This window comes from Oryzias melastigma, linkage group LG24 (assembly GCF_002922805.2).
Source record: "Oryzias melastigma strain HK-1 linkage group LG24, ASM292280v2, whole genome shotgun sequence".
NCBI classification, from domain to species: Eukaryota; Metazoa; Chordata; class Actinopteri; order Beloniformes; family Adrianichthyidae; genus Oryzias; species Oryzias melastigma.
This window is the reverse complement of record NC_050535.1, coordinates 3,685,462-3,710,710: the sequence shown is the minus strand read 5'-3', so window position 1 is coordinate 3,710,710 and position 25,249 is coordinate 3,685,462. Positions and strand designations below refer to the sequence as shown.

Genomic DNA, 25,249 nt, shown 5'->3' with positions numbered 1-25,249 from the left:
ATAAAACTGCGTCCCATCATCTGACGCTGTTTCTAATGTTGTAAAATCCAATGGATTTTATTTTCACTTAATTATCACATCTCCCTTAACAATTATGTTTTCCACTTCTGTGGAGCGGTTAAATCAGTCTTTGTAGTCTTCCAAACTATTAGACCTTTAGCAGTTATCATGTTATGACAGCAACCTCGTGTAATGTCAATACCATGCTGCTGCGCTGGTAATTAGATGGTAGTTGTACGAGGCAAAATTTCCTCAACCGCTGAAGCACTAAATTTGCTTTACTAGTCAGAATTGGATCGAAAGTTCCAAGGAGACATGGAAATTTATATCCCCCCTCCTCCCTCAGATCTAACAGCTTAATTGGGAATGTTCCTAGGGACGTCCTGATGGCATTCTTTGGGACAATACTGTAAGATTTCCCTTTCAGACCAGGGGTGGGCAAACCAAAGTCGGGGGCCATATGCAGCCCATTACACCATTTAATCTGTGAAATAAATTACATGAATAATCCAGATTAATGTTTTATGTAATTTTGCTGTCTCCCCACAGATGGTGCTCTATAAATAAACCGACTTGTGTTAAGGTGCAGAAAGTTATTTTGCATTCATGTTGTATTGGAAGATTTGTCGCTTTTGTCAGTCATTTTTCCAACCATTCCAACACATCAGACACAGTTTTTTTCTAAGTATGTTTTTCCCTGAAATACATCACCCTATTGATACTCAAATATGGAAAAAGAACAGTTTTCATATGAGGTCCCCTACCAAAACACTTCAGATGTTCTGTCAAGTTTTAGAACCCTTTGTGGCCCACAAGTCAAAAAGTTTGCACACCCCTATTCTAGACTCCACATACTCTGTTTGCCAGAAAAAAATGTTTAATTTTGACATATTTCATAGTGTTGTTCTGTATGTTTACCATTTTACCATTTTTTTTCCCATTAGGGTTGAGTTGATATAGTGCAATCGCCACCTAGAGGCCAAACTGAAACGTCCTCCAGGAGAGGCAGAACAATGTTTACAATGTTAATGATCTGAACATTTTTGTTAGAACTTCTCCTTTAGAGAATCCATGGAACACTGTATGATATTAATAATCTAATTATTTCACTAAAACATTTTACAATAGTGAACTGGATCAGATTAATATAAATATATTCAAACCATATAGTAGATTATTAATGTATTTCTAAACAAATGTGTATAAATGGCCAGTGTTTCTTATCAGATATCCTAGTCCTACTCTTGACTGTTTACCTGGTTCAGGTGTGTCCAGCCAATTAGAGCATGCCAGAACACGGATTGTTGGAAAACTTGCAGGAATGTGTCCCTCGAGGCCCGATTTAGGATCTATTTAACAAACAAATTGAGTTTTACAAGCTAACTTTGTTTCTTTTCTTCTTCCCTTCTCTACCCTTTTCCCCTTGTTTTTATCATCTTCCTCCCTCATATCTGTCTCCATCTTCAGGAGTGAGCCCTGGGCTGGATGGGACCCACCATGCCCCCCAGTAAGAAGGCTCAAAGCCCGAGTAGTGGAGCCAGTGCCTCGCAGGGCATGAGCCCTCCGTACCGACAGGGGGACGCCGCCACGGCAGCATCAGAGGCCGAGGGAGCTGACCTCTCCCTCTCCGTCTCCGCCTCCTTCTCCAAAGCCGAGGACGAGGAGCTCACCAGCCTCTCCTGGCTCCACGAAAGCACCGACCTCCTCAACAGTTTCAGCCACTCTGGGCTACGTAGCGTCTCCCCACTGCAGGACCCGGACGGTCAGCAAACCCGCTCGCCATCCTCGTCTCCTTCCTTGGACGACCCTCTGCTCGGGGATGCACACTCACCATATGACTTGACGGCAGGGGCCAATCGGAAACCTCCGTACTCTTTCAGCTGTTTGATCTTCATGGCTATTGAGGATGCACCAAACAAGCGGCTGCCGGTGAAGGATATCTATGGCTGGATTCTGGAGCACTTCCCATACTTTGCAAACGCCCCCACAGGCTGGAAGAACTCAGTGCGTCACAATTTGTCACTAAACAAGTGCTTCAAAAAGGTGGACAAAGACCGCAGCCAGGTAAAGAAGAACCAGATCTTGATTGATAGTTTCTTACCTTTCTTTGGCCTTAAACATGAATACTCGAGGACTGTCTGGGTAGATGTATGTACAACTCTTGCAGGGTATGTTTTTTCACACGAACACAAAAGAGTAACCTGTTGATCTGTTAATATCTCTATTTACCAAGTACTGGCATCTGTCTTGTACTTTCCAATAGTAGTACAGACTATTTTCCTTCCTCCATGTCAGAGTAAAACACTAAAAAATGCTTTTCCGATAGTCCTGCTGTGTCCTTGATAGTTTGCTCTACTCTTTTATCTCACACCTCTCTTGATAATTAAGAGAAGGACTTGTTTTAAATTTCTGCTCTTATCTCGCAGTATTTGGTCCTCGCCAACATCCTTGACATCTCCTCTCCAGTAATCTCGATTTGGTGTCTTGTTTGTTTGCAGCTTTACTTTGGAAAGCCTTATCAGCTGCTCCCATATATGAACAACTTCCTGTTGGCTTGGTCACTCGTCACAAGAGATGTTAAAGTCTCCCTCCAATGAAAATCATGTTTTTTGAGTTTTTAACGTGTTTTTGTGGCATTTTTCTTATGAAAGAGAACAAATGTAATAAGAAATCATTTCCCCCTCATCTAGTTCAGATGATGGAGAAGAGTAGATGACATCTTCACATTGACTGCAGTCAAATGAGCCGCCGTTCACATTTCTGCGTTCGAATCAACCATTACCGATATTACTTGACATTTTTATGTAGCAGTGGTGAAGATTTACGCTAGCGAGACTCAGAGCTATCATAATCAGACAGGAGGGGGGAGGAATCAGGGGCGGAGCTGCTTAACTCCAAAAGCCACGCCCCTTCAGAGGAGATTTTGAAAACAGAAGCTTCAGTTTAACATTAAAAATTGCTTTTTGAGACATTTCGTTTGTGGAATTTTGGTTAAAAACTTCATAAACATAATTAAAATGTTTTTTAGATTTAAAAAAATGTCATAGTAGGACCTTTTCTGATCCTTTTTTTGATCTTTTCCTTAAAACGTTAAAATTGGTCTTTTAATTTCAATCATATCGCTTTATAGGACACCGTTTTTGCATAGCAACAGGAGTTCATTAGAAATTCGACTCTGAGTTGTGGGCGGGACTGTTAAAATGGAGTAAGCCAACACTAATTTCCCATCATCCCTTTGTTTACACTCTCTCCCGCTAGCTTACAACCCCCCACAACCCCAAACCATCATTAGTGAAACAATTTTAGTTGAGTCAAAACATAGACGTACATGGATCTAATCGTCTACCAGTTGATGTATCGGAATGGAGCAGATAAAGGTTCTAGTTTCCTCAAAATGCAGTTTGTACATGACTTTTCTCTACATTTTTTTTCCGTCTGCTCCTGATTCACCACAATTTGAATTAATAAATACTCAATTTTAATCCTAATTTTCTCTATTTGTGTCCTCTATCATTATAAAATACCACAAGAACATGTTAAAATCACCAAAACTGCATTTATCTTTGGAGTGGGTCTTTAAAACATCGTAGAAGTACCAGGAAACATCATCTGACACTGCATCAAATCAAAAAATGTTTCGAAAGTTTGAGTTTTATTGTAAGCATCTCAATCAAACTAAAGTTTTGATTTTATTCATCTAGAAACTACGACTATTGTCTCTGTTCATGGTAAACCGTCAACTTGTCGATTGAAAATACGTCAGTTTTCCTCTCTATCATATGTGGTTAGAACTTCCTCATAGCCAGACAGTTATCAGCCGTTTACAAGCATATCCAACGTGAAGTCAAACATATTCTGTATTTTGTCTACAGCTGTACCAGTTTCGACCTTATCAATAGTTGATGATCTCTGCTTTCATAGTTCTTTTTCGCTCCGACGTTCTGTACCTCCCCGGTGGGAAGAGCATTTCGCTTCTGATTTAAGTCTTGATACGGCCTTTTATACTTGCTTTCCCATCCAGATTTTGCTCTGGGTAAACGGGAATGAATCCCTCACTCAATTAGTGCCAAATTAATACTGGAGGATTTAATAACACAGATGCCAGCAGACTTTAGATTTTCCCTTGCCTGAGGGGTTGTTGGGGGTGGGGAACAAACAGTGAGGATCAATGCGAGCTCTGCATGTCTCGCTGGTTGAGATTACGCCGGGTTATATGGCCGCTGTCTGTACACTTTCCTTGACCAAAATGGAAAGCTGAACTCGTGCGCACACCCGTGTGCACGGAATAGATGGACTCTCACGCTAGACTGTCATCTGGGCCTTGACTTTAACAGCGCAGAGTTTCTCCTGTATACATATCTCCATAGTAACAAGGTTGCAGTTGACATGAAAATATGTTGTTGCTGTGGCAACGGAAAAACTGATTTGGCTTTACTGACTTAGGTGTGTGTGTCTGTGTGTGCGTCAGGATCAGATGGGCACAGAGGTGTTGAGTGGAGGAGAAATAGTGCGTGTTCTTGTTTTGTGTTGTAAGCACATTTTCTTGTGTGTGTGTGTGTGTGGAGGAACTTGTGTAGAGGTGATTTTGGCAAGGACAGCTCGTCTTGTCTTCTTGTTGCACACAGTTTCAGACAGCAAGCTCATTAACCCCTTAAACCTACCCCCGGCCCCCTCGCTCGCTCTCACACACGGGGCACTTTTTTAATGTGCAAACAAACAAACATGCACTCTCACTAACATGCATGAGTGCATTAAAAGGACTCGCACACATGCGATTGCTGTGTGGAAGTGGAAATGAGGGCACATCTCTGCAGACTCTTACTCTACCTGCCAAGAGCTGAGCTTTATCTGAAGCTGCAATTACAAAATCACTGTAATTTCACTTAGGCTCTGCCATTCAACGCTTTCTGCTGAGAGAACCTGAATGCAAATCACCTCCCAAATTCTTCACTCTGTTCCGACACCTGTTTATGTCTTTCAAATTGAGCATGCAATTACATGATGTAAGATGTGTTTCTTTATGCTGAGTTATATTTTACTCGCTGCTCGTTATGGATCAGAGGACTCGCCTAAACGGGAGGTCAACCTGCTGAAACACACCAAATGATATTTCCATCAATTTTTACAGAGGTAGAGATTAAAACCACAGTGGCCTATTTGTTCCAGTGGCTGTATTTCTGGGTCATATCCAGGCAGATGATAAGATGGGGGCTATTTCAGAGCGTGTTTGTTAGCCTTTGCTTGTGGGAGCTCAGAAGTTGCGAGGAAGAGCGTGAGAGAGTGTGAGTCCCACGGTTGCCATGGCTTTGTTTACAAACAGGATTCTTCCCTGCACTGAATGACATGCCTTAATGACAAGTGTTGTTGCCCTCAGACTTCTGGATCAGTGCTGGAGATCAATGCAAGAACTACACAACGCGCACACACACACATGCACAGTCAGTGATATATCTCTCAAAGCCTCTTATGAAATCACAGCAGAGAGAACAGGCAGTTTGGTAATCTGAGACTCGCTGTGAAGTCTCTCGCTGTTGCACTTAAGTGTGTCATCACTAAGTTAACCTCACCCTGTTCAGATGAGAGCCGTCCTCCATTCTTTCTACATTTTCACACTCAGTGCCTTTAAAGCTGCAGCATTTCTATTCCTAAAGGTTATTCTCACATTTGTTTCTGTTTAACAGCAGCATTTTTGATTTAAAAACCTCTCTCTTTTAAAAATATAATTATAATTATACAGCTGTACGGTAAAGGTTGTCTTACCGATGTCCTGGATTGGTTGTTAGGTTAAAGGTCAGACAAGAAACCTGAAACTAATAGTAATAAAATACCTCTTAAAAGGTAAATGGGTCTTATGAGTCAAACCGATCCATTGACTCTCTAATGGAACTAAAAAAAAAAGAATGCAAAAGAATACCTGATCATGATACTCCCACCTCTGTGCATTATATTGACTGTATATCGATACTAATAGAAAATGACTTACCTCCGTTTCCAGCGAAATGAGGCCAATATAGTCGCCATCTTGGAGCCAGACGACAGTGATTGGTCCGTGTTTCCATGGAGTGAGAAGCATTAACCAAACGCTCCATTTTTTTACTGAAACATCTGATTGGTCACTTTAGAACTTGAATATATCATAAAATATAATGAAACATGATATATAATGAGATATAATGATAGTGGGCTTATGGGTAACTGTACAAAGACATAAAGTCAGTTATGAAATATAAACAGTAGCTGGTTGCTAAACTAAACTAAGTTAACCTGCCATCCCTACCCTTAGACCCACCTTCTTCTCCTTCTTTTTGGAGGAAAAACTCCTTTAAAAAAGCAATTTTGGGAAAAAATAAGAAACCTCAGTTTCTACAGCTCTACAACTACATAAAGTTAAGAAAAATGCATGAGAACAGGAATAGTTATACTCAAAAATTGGATTTTGGCTTCTTGGAGCCTGCAAATACTTCCTATTTGGAATGTGAGGGGGAGGAGTCACTCCTGTATATACAGTCAATGGTGCATTACAGTTGGATTGAGGTGTTTATCCTATGGGGTCCAGATGACCCAAGCCTTACAGTGACGTGTTATCCGTCCAATGACCAATGTGGACAGGATTTCATGTCTGCCATGAACCCTAGTACAAAAAAGAAAAAAATAAATAAAAAAAGTTCAGCACACTGTCTTGTTGGGTCCAGATGACCCCACTCCCAACGTCAACATACCTGGAAAGCACAAGGGTTACGACCAGAGGTGTTGCTGACGACCCTTAAATAACAGAACTATCATAAAGCTTTGACTGTTTATGCGATCAACGGGAATCAGCAGATTTACTATAATGGCATAGCTTTAGCATATTAGCTTAAAGCTGCTTTTCTCTGCTTTGGGCTTGATGGAATGACGTTATTTGTGTAAACGGTTGTAGGGTTAGTCGAAAGAATGTCAACACTGGAGCTAAAGTTCTGGTCTTAAAGGGTTCAAGTGTCATTTTGACATTTGTAGAAGTTTTTGAAGCGATACATCCAGAAAGGATGATGGAGCTTTGTGGATCTCAGCATATCTAAGGATGAATTCAGACTGGACACATTTGGAGTTCGTTTCCTCCGATTATCCAGAACAAAGTTTCAGTCGGAATACTCGCAAGGGAACTCTGGTCCGGGTCCAGGAACCACTCTCAGACCCATCTCTTGCTGTGGTCTGGGTTCATTTCCAATCGAACTAAACTTCAGTTCAATCTGAAATTCCTCAGTCTGAATACAAAGTGGTCCGAGAGGAAAATAACTGGACCAAAACAGCCACCGTAGCTGGTTATTAGAGGACAAACGTAGAGCAGCGATGCAAAAGAAACTCATTAAAATGTGGTTGGAAGAATGCAGGATCATTAAAACAACTTTGAAAGTGTTAAACTTCTCTGTTTTCCCAACAATTTATATGTTACCTATTAGCATTAGCATCCCCAGCACCGCCTTGCTGGCCAATGACTGAAGAGATATTTAGTCACGTTTTGGTCTGGAACAGAAATCTCCGGTAGACCCCAGTCTGAATACAGAGTGGGGTCTAGACGATAGATCTAGAAGATACAGAACAAATTATGTGGACCTGGTGCGTTACAAATATTTTTTCCAGTGTGAAAACACCCCAAAAGAACTTTTGATCTCCTCCACACAAAGGCTACATTTTCATTCTTTGTCTACACCAGTGGCGACAAACTCAATCGCACAAGGGGCCAATTATGGACTAGATATTTAGCATTAGCTGTGATAATGCTAATGTGAATGCTGTAAGATGAATTTGGACACTGAAGATGCTAGTGCTGATAGCTGAAGATGCTGAAATTGATAGCTAGCTAAAATATTAGCTAAATGCCAAATTTCTATAAAACAATATATATTTATATATTAGGTTAGCCAAAACAGCTAGCATGTAGCTGAAATATTAGCTAAACTCCAGAATAGCCTAAAACATTTTACTAAATGCCATAATTTTTAACATAATTATGGATAATAAAAAGGTAGGAATATTATTCCAGAATAAATCAACTCAAACCTTAAATAACTTTAAACACTTTACTCTCCATAAAAGTATATTTTGTCAAAATTTTGCAAGTTAGAAATAAGTGCAAGAAAACTTAGGTCATTAATAATAAAATAAAATAATCTGGAGGGCCGGATAGAATTACCCAGAGGGCCGGATCCGGCCCCCGGGCCTTAACTTTGACACGTGCTCTACCCGAACCGTTCATCACAACTCGTAGAGCTTTAGATGGCTATTTCCTCTTTCCGGCGACTATTGATTATTTTGTGGTGTTTGCCGGAACACCCTAAGAGAACCGGCCACCATCAGGAATCGTCTGTGTCCCCGTGGAACCATGGTCTCTAAACTGTTTGGAAATGAGGTACCCAGATTGATGGGTGGCAATAATTGCTTCTCCAAGATGTCTCTCACTCTTGGCATGGTGTTAACTCCAGAGCCGCGAACGGCCAAAACTTAATCTTTTATAGAGAAGCCCCGACTCTGTGAAGATCACTTCATCAGCCGTTTGATTGTCAGCACATGACCTGTACTCAACCTCTTAATTCTTTAAAATTAGCCGAAGCTTCTACTTGGATTCCACCTGATTTACTTTGTGATTTGAATAGTAAAACAATCAAATCTCCAATGTGTAGATGTTAATCTGATTTTTAAAGCCATTTTTTTTAGGTCTTGCACTGTAATGTTTGAATGTTCATTTTTTTTTTTACATTTTCGCATATGTCTCCATTAGACGTTTTCTTAAATAATGCAGAAACCTCCCTTAATTCATGAGCAAAAAGACCCAGTAAGGAGATGGAAGTAGATGAAAAATAGTATTTTTAACCTCTTTCATTTTTGTTTAGATTGACTTGTTGATTTTTATTTAAGAAACTGCTGAATTCACAGTAAAAAGCAGACAACCTCAATCGTTTGCATCTCAGTTGTCACTTAGATCCGTTTGGAGAGTGAAGCTGCTGTTCATGATGAGGTTTGGTTGGTCAGCAGTGTTCGGTTGTTAGCATTGTATTCAGTTTAAGCTTTAGTCACATTTAGTGCTGGGTTGTAAAATCAGTTAATTGATCTAAGCTTAATTTATCAACAATTGATCCATAAAAATAAAGATCTGATAGTTTGATGCTAACGTATAATGGGATTTCCCATAGGACGGCTAATGCTAACACTCAGTCGGCCTGAACATACATTACTGACTAAATGAACATCTTCGAATTTTTCAAACCTTATTTTTATTTCTAAATAAACATTTGTGGTCTAAAACACAGTTTTTGGTCAAACTTTCTTCTTCTTCTGGAATAAGCTGTATTGCTGTAGCGTGATCACCACCTAGTGGCGAAACGGAAACGTCCTCTAGGAAGGGGAACAACTGTTGGAGCCTCTCCAATATAGAATCCACGTATGTGATCTGTATCAGATTAATATGAAAATCTTCAAAACATAATGTATTTCTAAACAAATGGGTCTAAATGTTTGAACCGTTAAGTTGATCGAAAGAATCAGGAAAAATCGTAATCTAAGTGGTCGGTTTTAATGAATCGAATCGAATCAATTCTGGACATTTTTGCTGATACCCGGCCCAAGTCACAACTGGATAGACATGAGTGGTCTGTGGGTGAAAAAATAGGCAAACGAAGGACAAAATATCGAGGTTGTAGACCGCTTGTGGAGCCCTTACAGCTAAACTGGTCACAAGGCGATAGGTCATAGCGAACCCCTAGACAACAAGTGAGGGTGAAGTAGGGGAGATGTAGGTATGTCGAATGGATTTTTTATTTGTTAACTAAATCCTGCCCTACCATTTTTTACGTATGGTTATCAGAGAAAGAAAATATTACAGTTGTAAATAGTGTTCTTCACAAGTGAGGCTTGGAGTTTCATTAAGCAACTGATGCCACAGTGACAAGCCTAATGGGGACCCACACATTGCATTGATTAAGTTAATTGCCGAGCAACAGCTTAATACAAATGCTCTGGGATTTGCTAACAAAGTAAGCTGGGTGTGCTTTCTGTGTTTGATGAATATCAGCTGATGTTCAGTTTCTCACGCCAGATGGGGTCGTTTTGTTCGAGACATTTCCATAATTTGGAAGAGTCTTCGGCGCAGCAGAAACTGTTGGGAAATTGTTAGTTTGGTCCGTATTTATGTTTGAGCTGACGTGATTGCAATCAGCGCAAGACAATCAGAACTGATGCAAACTTTGTGGGAGAACTTGAGTTTTCTTTTGGAGAATCCCTTCTTGCTGCTTGGAAAGGATTCTAGTTCTGGAACATCTGCATCCTCGGCTGTTTATCTGCTTCTGACCTCCGAATGTTCCCCCTAAATGAATCTAACAAGCTTTCCGACCAGTCTTTGACCCCTGCTCTTCCAGTGCTGCAGTACATTATTAATCCTCTTGTTTATTTGTGTTTGTTTAGTAACGACAGATCTTTGAAACTCAGTAGCTTAAACAGGCTTTGGCAAAGCTTGGCTTTAATCTTTTGGTGCATTTTATGGGTCGTATATTTATTTGCAATATTCGTAAATGTAAAAATAAGGTTCAACCTTACCTTTCGTTGCTCGTTTTGTCGTTGAAAGACAGCAGGAGGTTAAGGAAAGGATCATTATTTGAAGTTAGTTGTGCCGACTGACCTTGAAAAGCAAAATATTTGACATTTCGTGGCTATCAAGAGGATCTCCTAGTCCAGGGGTCTGCAACCTTTAACAGTAAAAGAGCCATTTGGACTAGTTTTCTAGTGATCAAAATCTAGAGGGAGCCACATAGATTTACTTTAGCCTTTAAGAAATTTGGATAGTCCATTATCATTAAAAAAAAAAAATCAAAAGAAACTAGCATCTCACAATGTTTTTTATTTTTCATTTTTACCTAGATGCTGAATTAGCCAAATAGCTAGCTCTTTGCTTAATTACTAGCTAAACTCCAACGTAGACTTATCATTCCTCAGTAAACTAAATCGGTCGAAAAATGTTAGCCTGTTGCTAAAATAGAATTTCTAAATTAGCCTAAAATATCCCAGTAGATAACAAATTAACCAAAAGCTTTAGCTTATTGCTAAGTTTATTTTAGCTAACTCAGTAAAGGCCAAATTAGGCAAAAAAAAAGAAGCTAACTTGTTGCTTAATTACTAGCTAAACTCCAAAGTAGACTTATCATTCCTCAGTAAACTAAATCGGTCAAAAATGTTAGCCTGTTGCTAAAATAGAATTTCTAAATTAGCCTAAAATATCCCAGTAGATAACAAATTAACCAAAAACTTTAGCTTATCGCTAAGTTTTTTCTAGCTAACTCAGTAAAGGCCAAATTAGGCAAAAAAAAGAAGCTAACTTGTTGCTTAATTACTAGCTAAACTCCAAAATAGCCTAAAATTCCGTATTAAACTAAATTACATAGATGAAAAAACTTTTAAAAATGTTATTTTTCTTCAACCAGAGAGCCACCATAGAGAGGGAAAAGAGCCACATGTGGTTGCAGACCTCTGTCCTAGTCCATATTGCTCTAAAAAAACTTTATTTTAACTGGCTATCCTGAGCTTTGACAAAAGTTTTTCAACAATTTTTAAGTGGACATGCGTTCAGCAGGTGGTGTTCACATAATTCTTTTTTTTTTTTTTTTTTTTTCGGAATGTAAAAGATATTATTGACAAATCCATCGGGCAGTGGGAGTAACAGCAGTATAGATTAGGGATGTAAAAAATAGAAACGTATCGGAAATTGATCTGTAAATAATCAATTTTTGGCAAACTACAGTTTCTCTTTCTGTTTTTTTCTACCATTTTTGTCTTTTTATGTTCATGTAATGCAAAAAATAATATGTCCAATCATAAGTTTGCTTCTTTCAAGTCAATATCTAAATACATTTCACTGTTTATGCATTATTTTTTATAGCTTTAAAACTCAAATGAACAATAAATATCGAGATTTTAGCTTTTTTGGTAATAGAATTGGACGTATCGCCAAAAAGTTAGTTTTAACCTTTTACGTATCGATTTGTGGACCATGTATTGAGAGGGAAAGATGCAAGAATATCTAAAGCTCTTATTCCAGGGGTCTGCAACCTGCGGCTCTGGAGCCACATGTGCCTCGTTTAACCCTCCATTTTGCTTTAAAAAATACTTCTGCTTTTAAAAAGTAAAACGTAAGTACACAAAAAAGGAAAGTAATGCCCAACAATCAGTTTGAGTTTAACAAAATCAGACTTCTCTGAAATGCTTTGATAGATTTTAAAAATCAAGTAAGTATAACCAGAATTCATATTTTAGAACACATTTAATCATAAAAGTCACTTCATTTCTAATTTGATTGTAGTTAATTGGAATTTCTGGCTGAGATGCACCACAAAAAGTAAAATAAACTCTTTTTTTTCTTTAAATCACTGCAAACATTCACTTCTGCTTACAGACGTGGTAAAATATGTCTTTTATTTTGAAAGAATTTCATGTAAATCTCTTTAAAAAATATTTTGAAAAAAGTCTATTTTCTCTTAATATTTATGTTTTATTTATTCCAAAAATCAGTATTTTATTTATAGTAATCATAATAGCAACAATTAAATATTTTTCTACAGTGTGATAATGCATTTCTTCCAACCTTATTACTTTGAAAATATGTTATATGGAAAATATTCTGCAGTAAAAAATGAAAATAGAAAAGTTTTAATTTTACAAATGTTTTCTCAGAAATAGTCTAGTGTTTGTCTGAAAATTCTGCGGCACAGAAGAAAGCAGTGGAGCTCATCTGCTGGAGGAAGACATTGTTCTTTTTGTTGTTTTCATTGTGGATGTTGACTGTAAGAACCAAACACTGTTTCCTGCCCGAAGGAGAACTGTTACCACTTTGGGAAATGTGCTTTTGTGTTTCTTTTTCTTAACAAAAGCTGGATTTGTACCTTTGTTTGTGTGGCTTGTGCTGAAAGGGTAGCAGCTGGTTAGCTTAGCAGAACATAAGGAGTGGAATGGGGTAAACCTCACGCAGAAGAACACACGGCGGATGTCAGATTTGGAGACAGGACTCAGGTTGAAATTCAAACTTAAAAGCTTAAAACTGAAGCTTTTTGGTAAATATTTCCAAGTCAAAAAGATTTTCTAATACTTGCAAGTTAAATTATTTTAACTATAATTCTGATATTTTATGTCACATTTTATGATAAAAACAAGAAAATAATTTTACATTTTGGCCCAATAATTCTACAAATGGAGAATCTTTACCTTTTTACTCGTTCCCTACTTCACCGTAGATGAAAAGAAGCCTTTTTATGGCGTGCTAAGTGAGTAAAGTGACAGATGAAAGCGCTTGCGTCTGGATAATGGTGCAGCAGGAATGCAGTAGTGTGGTGTTACCAGCGGGGTCAGTGGCAGCAGGACTTCTCTAATATCTCCTGTTTCCAACGCGGACCAGCCCCCACAGCTTATATAACACAGGAAACAGATGTTAGCAACTCACAATCATCACTCTTGCGCTCTCCGGCTCTCTGCCCTTAACCATCCCTCTTTTTTTGTGTCCTTTTGTCTTTTACTCCCAGAAAGTGTTCAATGCAAAGCAAAGTTGTTAGTTCACACTCGGATACTTTTACTAAATGTCTTTTAAAAATCTTTAGCTAAATGGAAAAACAAAAGTGGCATGTTCTGGCAAATCTGTGGACACCACGGCGTTGTTGGCATAGAAACAGTGAAAATTAAAAAATGACCTTTTTGTCTCCTAGGCTGTGCCGTAATCCTCTCACTTCTCCCTAACCCCTAAAAGAAATATCCACTATTATTTTTTATTTCATAATGATTTCCCCTGTTTGCAAAAGTGAAAACAATAACTAAAATAACTAAATAAACATACATTGTTTAAATGATAAATTTGCATTGCATTGTGGTCTATATTAGCCAATTTAGTGAGCAAAAATGCACTTTTTTTTTTTTTTTTTCCGAGACTTCTGGGAAATTTTCATGGCTTTTTGATTTTTAGATTCGGACATCCTGATAAAATGGTAAACGATCTATATAGCGCACTAACCAGGAAGTAGTGAGATAGTTTGCTTGTAAATGTTTACGACTGGGTATCTATTTTAACCCTGCAGAACCCAATAAAACACTTTTTTTTCTGAGCTTTGAAACTAATTCGACAATTTGTTTCTTTATTTGTTCATTTTAGGAAGCACCAATTACAGCGCTCAAAGCAATAATATATAAAAAAAATAAATAAATAAACTAAAATAATAAAACTACAAATAATTTTAAAAAAAGAAAACAATTGAAAAACAGGCCAAATTTATCCCTATGGCTTCTCTGAGGTTACAATAAAATATTTAGGTATTTTTTTCTTATAGACAAAAAGAATTAAAGCAATGCATTTTTTTAATATCTTGTATATTTCCAAAAAACAAAATCTTATTTTCTTCTGTAGTTCACTTTATTTGGCAGATGTGAGATTTCCTTTGATTTGCTTGCAAGTGAACCCTGGTGTGTTGAAGCAAAAGTGTGGATGCACACAGATTTAACTGTAAAGATTAAAAAAAGAGATGATAATGATGCATTTAAATTAACTCCATAAATCCTTATTAGGTTACAGGAAATGAATGTGTAGATGTTGGTCAGAGGATTACAGGGGCTAACCTCTTCTCTTCGTCTGGCCTTTTTCCTTGATAATTAGTTTGCTCTCTATTTTTTTTTTTTTTTTTTTGCTTCATCATTTTAAGTAGCACCAATTACGACCGACACGATAATGTGAAAAAATTAAAACAATAATTAAAAAGTAGTAAAAACATTAATAAAACAAACAAAAAAAAATGGAAAAAACATTTTTTTTTAAATATGTTGAACATTTCCCAAAAACAAAATCTTATTTTCTTCTGCAATTTACTTTATTTGGCAGGTGTGAAGACCTTTAAATTTGGACTGCTTTTGATTTGCTTGCAACTGAATCCTGGTGTGTTGCAGCAACAGTGTGGATGCAGACAGATGAATCAGTAAGGATTCAAAAAAGATGATAATTAACTTCATAAATCTTTATTAGTCTGCAGGAAATGTCTTTTTCCTTGTGATTAAAGCTCCTTTAAGGAAATATCGCCCCCTAGTGAGTAGGTCAGCACCAACGAGTACAGAAATAGTCGACTAATCACCAATTATTTTTTGATTAGTTGAGTAATCAGATAAAAACTGGATGTTAAACACACATTTTAACCATCAGTGGCACAGAAAACATTTAGCTAATAAGTTTGCTCTCTGTTTGTGCTAATGTTAGCTTAGCTCCGTCGGCCTGTTTTATGGTACTGAATCTTTCTAAAATTTCCTGGGACATCACTATTGAGTTTTGAGATAAAAACAAATAAAAAAAATGACTAACCAACTATTAAGTTAGTTGTCAACTATTTTAAAAGTTGAATTATTATTTTTTTCATTCATTCATCCTTTATTGGTCCATTTAATTTCATTACAATTCCGCACATTCTTGGTGCTCATATCAACACTGGAAGGTAAATATTATTTGGACTTTTGTGGCTACCAAAAAGATGCGTTTGCATCTGCCTTGGTAAAAGAAAGAAACAGTGTGTGTCCAGTCTAAATGAATTGTTAATAGACCCTTTCAGAGGATAACGGCGCTTTAGCCTGCAGAGTGAAGTGTAATGCTGTGCCCTGTCAGCTTTTGTTTCATACTTTATGAGGGCTGCCTCGCAGAGGGGCTCACCTGGATGATTTTCTTTTGGTGCAACCTCCGAAGATGAAGGCGAGGGTCAAAAAGTTGGTTTTATTTTTTTATGAAAACCAAATTTCTCAATGAGCTTTTTTAGAAAGCTCAACTTTGCTAAATAAAGGAGAAGTCTGCTTCCTTTTTTCTTGCTCCCGTGCTTGGATGATGCCTGTTGCCAAGGCGACTGCTATAACCCAGGTTACAGACCCTTCCTGTGAGAGGCCCCATCCGATTGGCCTATCTGCTGAGGGGGATGAAGAAGGGGGGGGTCTGGAGCTTCAGCTTTTTGATTGGCTGTTGGGTTGGCAGAGGCAGGGGCCCCAGCAGACAGACATTCAAGAAGGAGCATTGATTTAATCAGCTGGCAAGCGGACTGCTGGCAGGCTGGAGGTGCGAGTGGAAATTTGGGCCCAGTGGGGGTCACCTCTGTGGGAGTGAGTGCATCTCCCGCTTTATCTTTCGCCTGCTCCCTTAAGGGGTCGCCGCAGCCAATCGGCCGCCTGTCTGCCATTGATTTGGGTTAGGTTTTACGCCGGATGCCCTCCCTGACACTAGAGCCTCTGCATCCACACCATGGTGCCCCCTACAGGGTGTGTGTGTGCAATATCATGCTCTCCAGGAGAGGCGTCTCTGGCAGTAATAGAAGCACTCCCAGGGGCACGGCACACTGGGTAATATCGCACTCTGCAGGGAACCCGCTATACTCACCTCACCCACACATCCATACACAGAGGAAAACAGCACATATGGACGCTGTTCAACATGGCTGACATACTAATGCAAAGATCCAGACGTGAGGGTGGGCTCATATCAACAATTCTTTTAGTCGTTTTTAAAGATTGGAGAGGATTCCAAAACGTATTTATGTTTAGAGGAGATTAAAGGGAATGAGAAACTAGACTGTAAATTAGAGAAAAAAGTCATTTTGAACTACAAATTAAAGAAAAATGTAAAAAAAAAGAAATAATTGTAATATTTTTTATCATTTTGGATGATCCGTCAAATGTTTCAAGGAAGGAGATTTTCAGTCGCTATAACTCAACTTCATGAATGAGAACCTTGACTGACAGATATACCTTTAATTTATCATGTTTTTCCAACACATTCTCACTCTGAACTCATCACATATTGGCATTTGGTTAAGGACTCCTCTACGTCACTTTTTGACGTTTTGGTTTTCCCCAACTCGTCATTTTTTGACTTGCTGGCTGCTCATAAAATCAAGGGTCCACAACCCTCGGTCTGAGGTCCCAGATGGAGTTCCAAATGCAGTACTGCAAGCATACTGGCTCTCAGGATGCGGCCCGTTCCAGTGCCCTAACCCAGTAATAGTACCATAACCCGGTACCGGATGTGAACTGGACACGAACCTGGCCTGGACGCGAATTAGTACCAAGTTAGGTAACGTGTGCCCCGCGTCCCGGCACTGGACCGGTTACGGTTTGTGTTCAGGAGGTTGGTCCAGACGTTACCATTATGATAAATTAGTACAGGTACCCTTAACCGGTACTAGTACCCTTACCCAGTACAAATTAGCGTCCAGGCCAGGTTTGTGTCCGGATCCACGTCTGGTACCAAGTTATCGTATCGCTATCGGCCGCGTCCCAACCTCCGAACCGGAACCGCTCCAGTACTAGGACACGGGAAACACCGGTACCCGTTATGTACCTGTCTTTGGGACGCGGCCGGTAGCGGTACGATAACCTGGTACTGGTACCCTAGCCTGGAACCGGACACGAACGAATTAGTACCGGGTTGGGGTACTGGTACTGGGTTAGGGTACCGATGTGTCTCTGTACTGCACCGGTTCTGGTTTGGATTCTGGAGGTTGGTCTTTAATACGTGTAGTACGATATCCTGGTACTGGTACCCTAACCTGGTACCGGACACGAACGAATTAGTACCGGGTTGGGGTACTGGTACTGGGTTAGGGTACTGATGTGTCTCTGTACTCTGTACTGCACTGGTTCTGGTTTGGGTTCTGGAGGTTGGTCTCTAGTGCGTGGCCGGTACCAGTATGATAACCTGGTACTGGTACCCTAACCTGGTACCATACAGGGAACTGGACACAAACCAGTCCCAGACGTAAATTAGTACCGGGTTAGAGTTAGGGTTCCAGTACAGGGTTAGGGTACTGGTGTGCCCCTCGTCCCGGTACAGGAACTTTTCCGGTTCATGGTTTGGAGGCTGGGGACCCACGATTTAATTTAGAACAGCCAGCATGTAAAAAAACTACAAGTTGGGGACACCCCAAAACGTCAAAAAGAGACGCGGAGGGTCCTTAACCAAAACTAAATATGTGACGAGATGGGAGTGAAAATGTGTCGGCTTTTTCTTTTAACCCTTTCAGAGTAAACTATATCCATATATGCAGTTTGATCATATATTACTTTTGGCACACAAAAGAACAAATTATTGATGATCCTATCCGGAAGTAGAAGGCCTTGATCTCTGAGGCTCCGCCTTTTGCTACTTGCAGGTACCGCCCATTTCATGACGTCATCCAAGAGCCAGCTTTGGTATCGTGTCTGCGTTTCTCCCAGGAAAACAAACAACATCCGAACTTTTGCAAAGATGGATGTGCATACTTTAGTAGCCTAGCGTAGGCTAGCAGTCAAGCTAACTGACCGGTGAAGCTAGAGACGTAGCACTGCTAGCTTCTCAGAGAAATTGGGTGATTGTGTTAGCCTGGGGGGCGGTTCTGGTAGAGCAGACACTTCCTGGTTGGGGCTCAGAGAGTAGGTCTTTAGACGAAAAATCAGAAGTGCGTGGGTGGATCAAACTACCACTTTGGGGTGGTTTATAGTAAGGGATGGTCATTATAATACACTTCAAACTTCAAAAAGTTGATTTTGTACGGTATAAAAAACCTAAAACTGCTACCAACGGAAAAAAATATTTGTATAAGCTGCTTTTCTGTGTTTTCAGTTCTTATTATTATTATTAATCCTCTTCAGTTTCTGTTCAGACTTTAAATTTTTTTTTAAATTAGTACTAATTTTACTCAAGGATGGGGCTTTAAAGCTCATTGGCTACTGGGACATGATTGGTTGATGGTGTAGGGCTGGGTGACAAATTATTTTTTTCAATAATTCAAATTTGTTGTTTCAGAAGTTTTAGTTTGGGGAAAAATTTGATTTTAATTTCTGTTTTCTTGGAGTAAAACGTTAAAAAAATAATAAAACTAACAAAGAAAAGCTTTTTTCCCAAAACAGGATGTAGTTCTTTAATTTTATGGAACTGGACTTGTGACTTCAGCAACAAACTTACGCTGCAACATCCGTTTAAAGGCTGTTGCTAACTAAAGTGGCAATATCTGATATAGACAAAACAGTGTGAGAAGTATTTATTTTTCTTTGGGGGTTGCCTAAGCTAGAAACAAAACAGTCTTTTACAAACATTTTTACAAAATTAAATTAAATAGTTTTTTTTAAAGAATATTCAATCAGGGGGGAAAAGATCGATAAAAGTCAGAAATCCAATTCGGTGTAAAAACAAAAAAAATTGAAGTTTTGATTTTTTGTGTCATTTCACCCGGACACATGATGATGTAATTTCCATTTAATAGCTGTTTTCATAAATATTTCAATTAAAAAAATTGTTTTGATGTTGTGTCCCTAATTTTATTTATTTATTTATTTTAATTTGTATCAGTTTTCTTTTTAAGAAAAGTTTTGTTCCCTTTTCGGGTCACCACCTTCATCTCTCCTCTTCATCCATAAGCCAAATATTTCCCCTTAAACCTTATTGAGATTTAATCCTTCAAAACTCTTTCAAATGGTCTCTTTAATGACATTTTCATTTTTCATTTTTTTTAGATTTTATAGTCTGATGTTTACACGTACATGTGCTTATAGAAGCAAATAATTTGCTCTTGTGTCATCTTCTCAGCCCCGAGCATGTTCCTGTTGCTTATCTCTTCAAAGAGAGACGAGGGGGAAAAATGTGTCTTTATTTGGTTTTTCTGCCCCCCTCCTGCCCCTGTCCTTTGGTTCTGGGTGTGTAAACCCCCGGCTTTGCCACCGCCAGATGAAAGTCTGACGGAGCGCGTTCACGGCGGCCTTTCTCTGTAATCTATAGGCTGGTTTCAGTCTGGTTAGGGAGCCGACAGCTTCATTAGGTGATGGCGAAGCTGCTTTGATCTAAAAATACTCACCAGCGTCGCCTCCGGAGTGGAAAAAAGTTTTCATGTGTCTTAAAAAAAATGTAAAAAAAAAAATTCTCCTTTTTTTCATAAATTGGAAAACAGCGAGCGTGGTGACATTGAGGATGTATTAATTACTTCCTTTGAGGATCTATCTTGGGAATTTGCAAATATTTGTTTTTGTTTTTTAATCTGTCAATGTTTTTTGCACCATTAATTGAAGGTTTTTCTCTGCAGTGCTTCAACAGCCTTTCCTCTTTTCGTCTTCTCTGTGCCCCTCCAGAGTATAGGTAAAGGCTCGCTGTGGTCGATAGATCCCGAGTATAGGCACAACTTGATTCAGGCGCTGAAGAAGACGCCGTACCACCCCTACTCCACTGGCCTGGCTGCAGCTTCCACTTCCCCGCCCAGCCTTCCACAGGCATTTTACCACAGGTACAACACTCTTCTGGCTACGAAATCCTCCTCGAACCATCAAACATGAAGTTTTCTACCATAAATGTGTCTACATTCTCCTCTGATTTTAAATCCAATGATGGAGATACTCGTCATGTTTGTTTAGAGATCTCAGAATCTTAATTCCAAGGAGACGTTTCGCTACAAATTTCTGTTTTTCTTCATTTTTCTTTCATTTTTTTCCAATGCTAAAGCCACTGCAGCGATGCTCAAACCCATCCAATAATATGATGAAAGTAGGCGGAGCAGTAGGTGACTACAGGTGCAACAACGAGTTAGCTTATCTTGTTTAATTTAGATATTTTAATCAAAACCACACTGTAAGTGGAGCACATTTGCAAAACTTTTTGGTTTTCATCTCAATTATTCCAAAAAGAATCCCTTTTGGGGTCACAGCGTTGCTGGAGCCTATCCCAGTTAGTGTTGGTTGAAGGTGGTAACACCCTGGACAAGTCGCTAGTCTGTGACACAATCATTCACATGAACACTTAGGGACAATCTAAGGCCGCGTCACACAACCACTACCAACATTTTTGCATAAATTTCAGGGATAAAAAAATTGGTTGTATGAGAATATATGTGGAAGAAGTGAGAAAAGTTGTTATTTTTACTTGAAATTTTCACAGATGTATCACGAATTGACTACGTTAAAACCCCAGAGGAAGTAAGAATAATCCATGCAACATGCTTTGAATTTCTTCACTTTGACATTCAGAGCCCTGGGTAGACATCACTGGGTATCGATAATCATTTCCAGAAACGATTTGATTTGATATCGATATTTTATGATCAATTTGATCCACTTAATTCAGTTCAGTTTTGAAACATTTATTTAGAAAAACATAAGTAATCTACTACATGTTTTGAATATATTTATATTAATCTGATTCAGTTCACATACTGTAAAATGTATTAGTGAAATATTGAGATTGTTAATAGCAAATGGAGTTACAACGGAGAAGCTCCAACAATTGTTCTGCTTCTCCTGGAGGGCGTTTCAGTTTGGCCACCAGGTGGCGATCACGCTATAGTATTACATCTTATTCCAGAAGAAAAAGAAAACATGAGCATAAAACAGTGTTTTAGACCACAAATGATAACTTTAAAAAATATTTCCTTAAAAAGGTTTGGAAAATTCATACCTGGGAGTTTATAAAGATGTTAATTTAGTCAGAAATGTATGTTTAGGTTGAGCATTAGCATTAGCCGTCCTATGGGAAATTCCATTAAACGTTAGCATCAAGCTATCTGACTTTAGCTTTATGTGCTAAATCGATTTATATATTTATAAATCGATTATTGATCCATTAAGCTTAAATCGATTAATCGATTTTATCAACTCAGCCCTAGAAATCACATTAGCATTAGCACTGCGGATCCTTGCGATTCTTTGCTTTAATGAAACAATCGGATTCCTTTAGCCAGCGGCTAGCCGAGGCAGCCGACTGAGGAGGGACCCCCGCCATGGTGGGGGACCCTAGAGGGAGCCACAGCTAGAGAGATCCGCAAAACGAGCCCGGCGTGTCCAGAGTCGCATCCGGACCGGTGTTCCGTGCGGCACAGGACACCACGCCGCGGGAGGACTTGATCCCCGCCTGGACGAGCCAGGGGGAGTGGGAGACCCTCATTGTTTATAAACTAGTGGATGGGTGAAAGATTGGTCGATTTATATACTAATTCATCAATAAAATATGTTTTTGGACTATGGGAGTAATCAGAGTGAGACCCACACATGTACCAGGAAAAACTCCACACAGAAATAAACGTTCTTGCTGTGAGGTGCTAACCACTACACCACAGTGCAGCCGCACATATATTAAGATAAGTTCAAAACTAAAAGGAAAATGGGGAATACTTCTACTTTGATTGACTGAACTCACCTGATCCAGGTAATCTACTGCAAAAATAACTGAGTTATGCACCTTCGTTTTAACAAAGCCAGGACCACCTTATTCTTAGATTGTAAATCTAAAACGAATTAAATTTTTATATATTTTTTTATTTTTCTTGTTTACTTGAGGAAAAATCTTTACAAAACTGATTACAGCTCCAGTGTAAACTTATAAAAACTTCATCTTAAATAATTGAGTACACTGCTATACTTGTGTTCAGAAAGAATATGAATCCTTTAGAACACACAGAGACGAAAATTGCTTTTTCAAGACCAAATTTGAAGGTGTCAGAGAGAGAAGTGTTCTTTCCACTATACTGGACTCACATTTACCTTTACATTAACTTGTGGGTCAGGATGTGAAGGAAGACAAACATTGACACAGAAAGACGGAGCGAAAAAACCTGGAAAGTCGACCGGCCTCATCGAGGATTCTGACCCTCTCTCTGTGGAGGATGCCATCCCCTGTTCCCATGGTGACGGGATACTTCTTCTGGCTTAAAACTTTTGCAAACTTTGGAATGATCATTCATGTTCTGATCCAAAAATGATGGCGATGGATGCGTCTGTGTTCAGGAAATGGTCAAAATCTACTGACAGTGGCTACTCTGAGTGGTGGAGAAAGTAATGTTTTTTTTAAATCAAACTTTATTTATAAAGTGCTTTTAATGCAAAAGTAACCTAAAGTGTTTCACAGATTTAATTAAATCAAAAATGTCCTCAACACTTCCCACCTAATAAATAATGTGAGGAAATTATATTTTTGGGGATGTGTCTCCGCCAGCGACCGATCCAGTCATGATCACAGAGGACGCCATGAGACAATCAAAGCAAACAAAGGAAAATTTAAAAAAAATTGAAAAGAGTAAAAAACACAAAGGTAAAGTAGATTATTATTAGATTATTGGATTAGTAAAAATCAGAAGTCCCACATAAATACGTTTTTTAAAACGTACGTAGATAAAATTATTTAAATGTCAAAATATCTTTTTTTTTATTTCAAGATTTAAGATTTTAAAAGCTTTCATCTGAAAACATGAAAATGAATGAAAAAGACAAATAAATAAAGTTTATAGTTTAAACTCTTAAAACTTGCAAAAATTGCTTGTATTTCTGTCTCCGCGCTGAGATATATGACTGTAGTCTAAACAGAGAGCACTTTGCTGTGAGTGACGGGAACGGGGGGCGGGGTTGTTACGCACCAACAACTCAGACAAATTTTTAGAGAACTTCTGCCGCTCTGCAGAAAAAGTGTTTGGCAACAAACGGAACAAAACTTTGTATTTTTTGTGTACTACTTTCTAGTACTTTTTCTGATGCTTGTTTGTCGAGTAGAAAGGATAAACTATTCTTATATAAGTTCCTTTTAGTTTTTATCTGATGTAAGTGGTAAGAATGAACCAATCAAAGCAGACGTCCAAATATAACATGAACCTACCGTGTACACTCATCCTCTCCCCATCTGTCACTCTCTGCTCCCACTCGCTGCAGGCGTTAGCGCTGACCTGCTCCATCTTTCCCTTAAATCTTTTCACACGCTGTTTTCATGCAACAACACTCCAGTTCCTCCCCCTATCTTCTTCCCCCCTCAGGCATATCGCAGGTAGAGAGCTTTTTTTTTTTTCCCTCCCTCCACATGTTCGCCTCCGAACACTCCTCCTGCTTCGCTCCTCTTGTCTCCTCTTTTAATATCCCACACACCCTCCCGTTCATCCTCAGGCATACATTGCAACTCGCGGGGCCCCCTCCACTCCATCTTCTTTATTCATCCCCGCTGTGATTTATCCCCCTTCTATTTCTCCTTTCCATTCTCTCTCCATCACTTTATCATTCAATTAAATCCTCCTTTGTCTACATTCACTTTACTCTCCCACCTTCGTCTCCCTGCAGCACAGCGGCCTCCACCTGCTTCCTCCTGACCTCTCCTCTAACCTCCTTCCCCCCACCACCGCCGTTTGCTAACTTCTCAGTGTCTGCCTCTTCTGTCCATCCCAGCGGATGTGTCAGAGAGACGTTCTATTAGTTGTCCGAACACCCCCCCTCCTTCTCCCTCCATCGGCGTCAGGCTTCCACTCCACTCCCCAGCTGATCCTGGCAGGTTGGCTCGCAGAGCCAGCGGACTGTGTAAGACAGAATAATTGGTTCCCCATAAAATGTAAAAGTGTCATTTTGAACAATGAGGTATGGGGAAGTGGAACAAATTGGAGGCTGAGTTTGGAACATGGGGGGGTGTAGAGGATGGGGTGGGGGTTCAGGCAGAGGGGAGGCTGTTCATTTGCAAGCGAGCAGAGCTTCATGTCCCTGGAGACGACGCACCTGCATGTGTTCGTATGCAGAGAGAGGAGGTCATGTGACCCACAATGGCGACGCTGCACAGACTATCTGTGGAACGTTATCAACACTGAAAGAGTTTAGAGGCAGGAGTGGACCCCAAGGTCACGTATGCCTCATATGCACTGTCTGGACCGGACTTACAAAATAGTAGCGCTGGGTTGATAATATCGATTAATCAATATTATCAATCGATTTAAGCTTAATAGATCGATAATCGATTCACAAAAGACATAAATCCATCTAGTTTGATGCTAACATTCAATAGAATTTCAGATAGAACGGCTAATGCTAACAAAAATACATTGCAGACTAAACTCACAGGTATTCATTTTCCAAACTCTTTTAAGGAAAAAATTTTTAAAGTAACTATTTGTGGTCTAAAACTCTCTTTGACTCCTGCCCCGCTCCCGGATAAGTGGAAGAAGATGGATGGATATTATAATTCAAAGTAATTATTGTATTTTTGGTATAAAAAGAACATAAACATGAAGAGAAAGTAGCCTTTTCTGAAAATATATAAAAAATGTTATTTCCATTGACTGTATAAAAGAACTGGACTGAGTGAGTGCTTCATCCAGCTCCAACTGAATGAAGTCAATTCAGTCGTCATTTGTTCCTGATATGAACCTCCCACCACCGTGTTTGAGCCAGACCACATCAGTAAACAGCAGAGGTGGGACCAAGTCATTGTTTTGCAAGTCCGAGTCAAGTCCCAAGTCTTTGTCCTCAA

General features: G+C 39.2%; 1 protein-coding gene across 1 annotated transcript in view; it reads left to right on the top strand.

The window, feature by feature from the left end:
• The window catches only part of LOC112157854 (forkhead box protein N3), an 84,418-nt gene that overhangs the window by 41,544 nt on the left and 17,625 nt on the right, over nt 1-25,249 (top strand). The window contains exons 2-3 of the mRNA XM_024290910.2: nt 1,468-2,064; nt 20,122-20,273. Coding sequence (XP_024146678.1) covers nt 1,486-2,064; nt 20,122-20,273 — 731 coding nt within the window. The 5' untranslated portion in view covers nt 1,468-1,485. The remainder of the gene's footprint in view (nt 1-1,467; nt 2,065-20,121; nt 20,274-25,249) is intronic.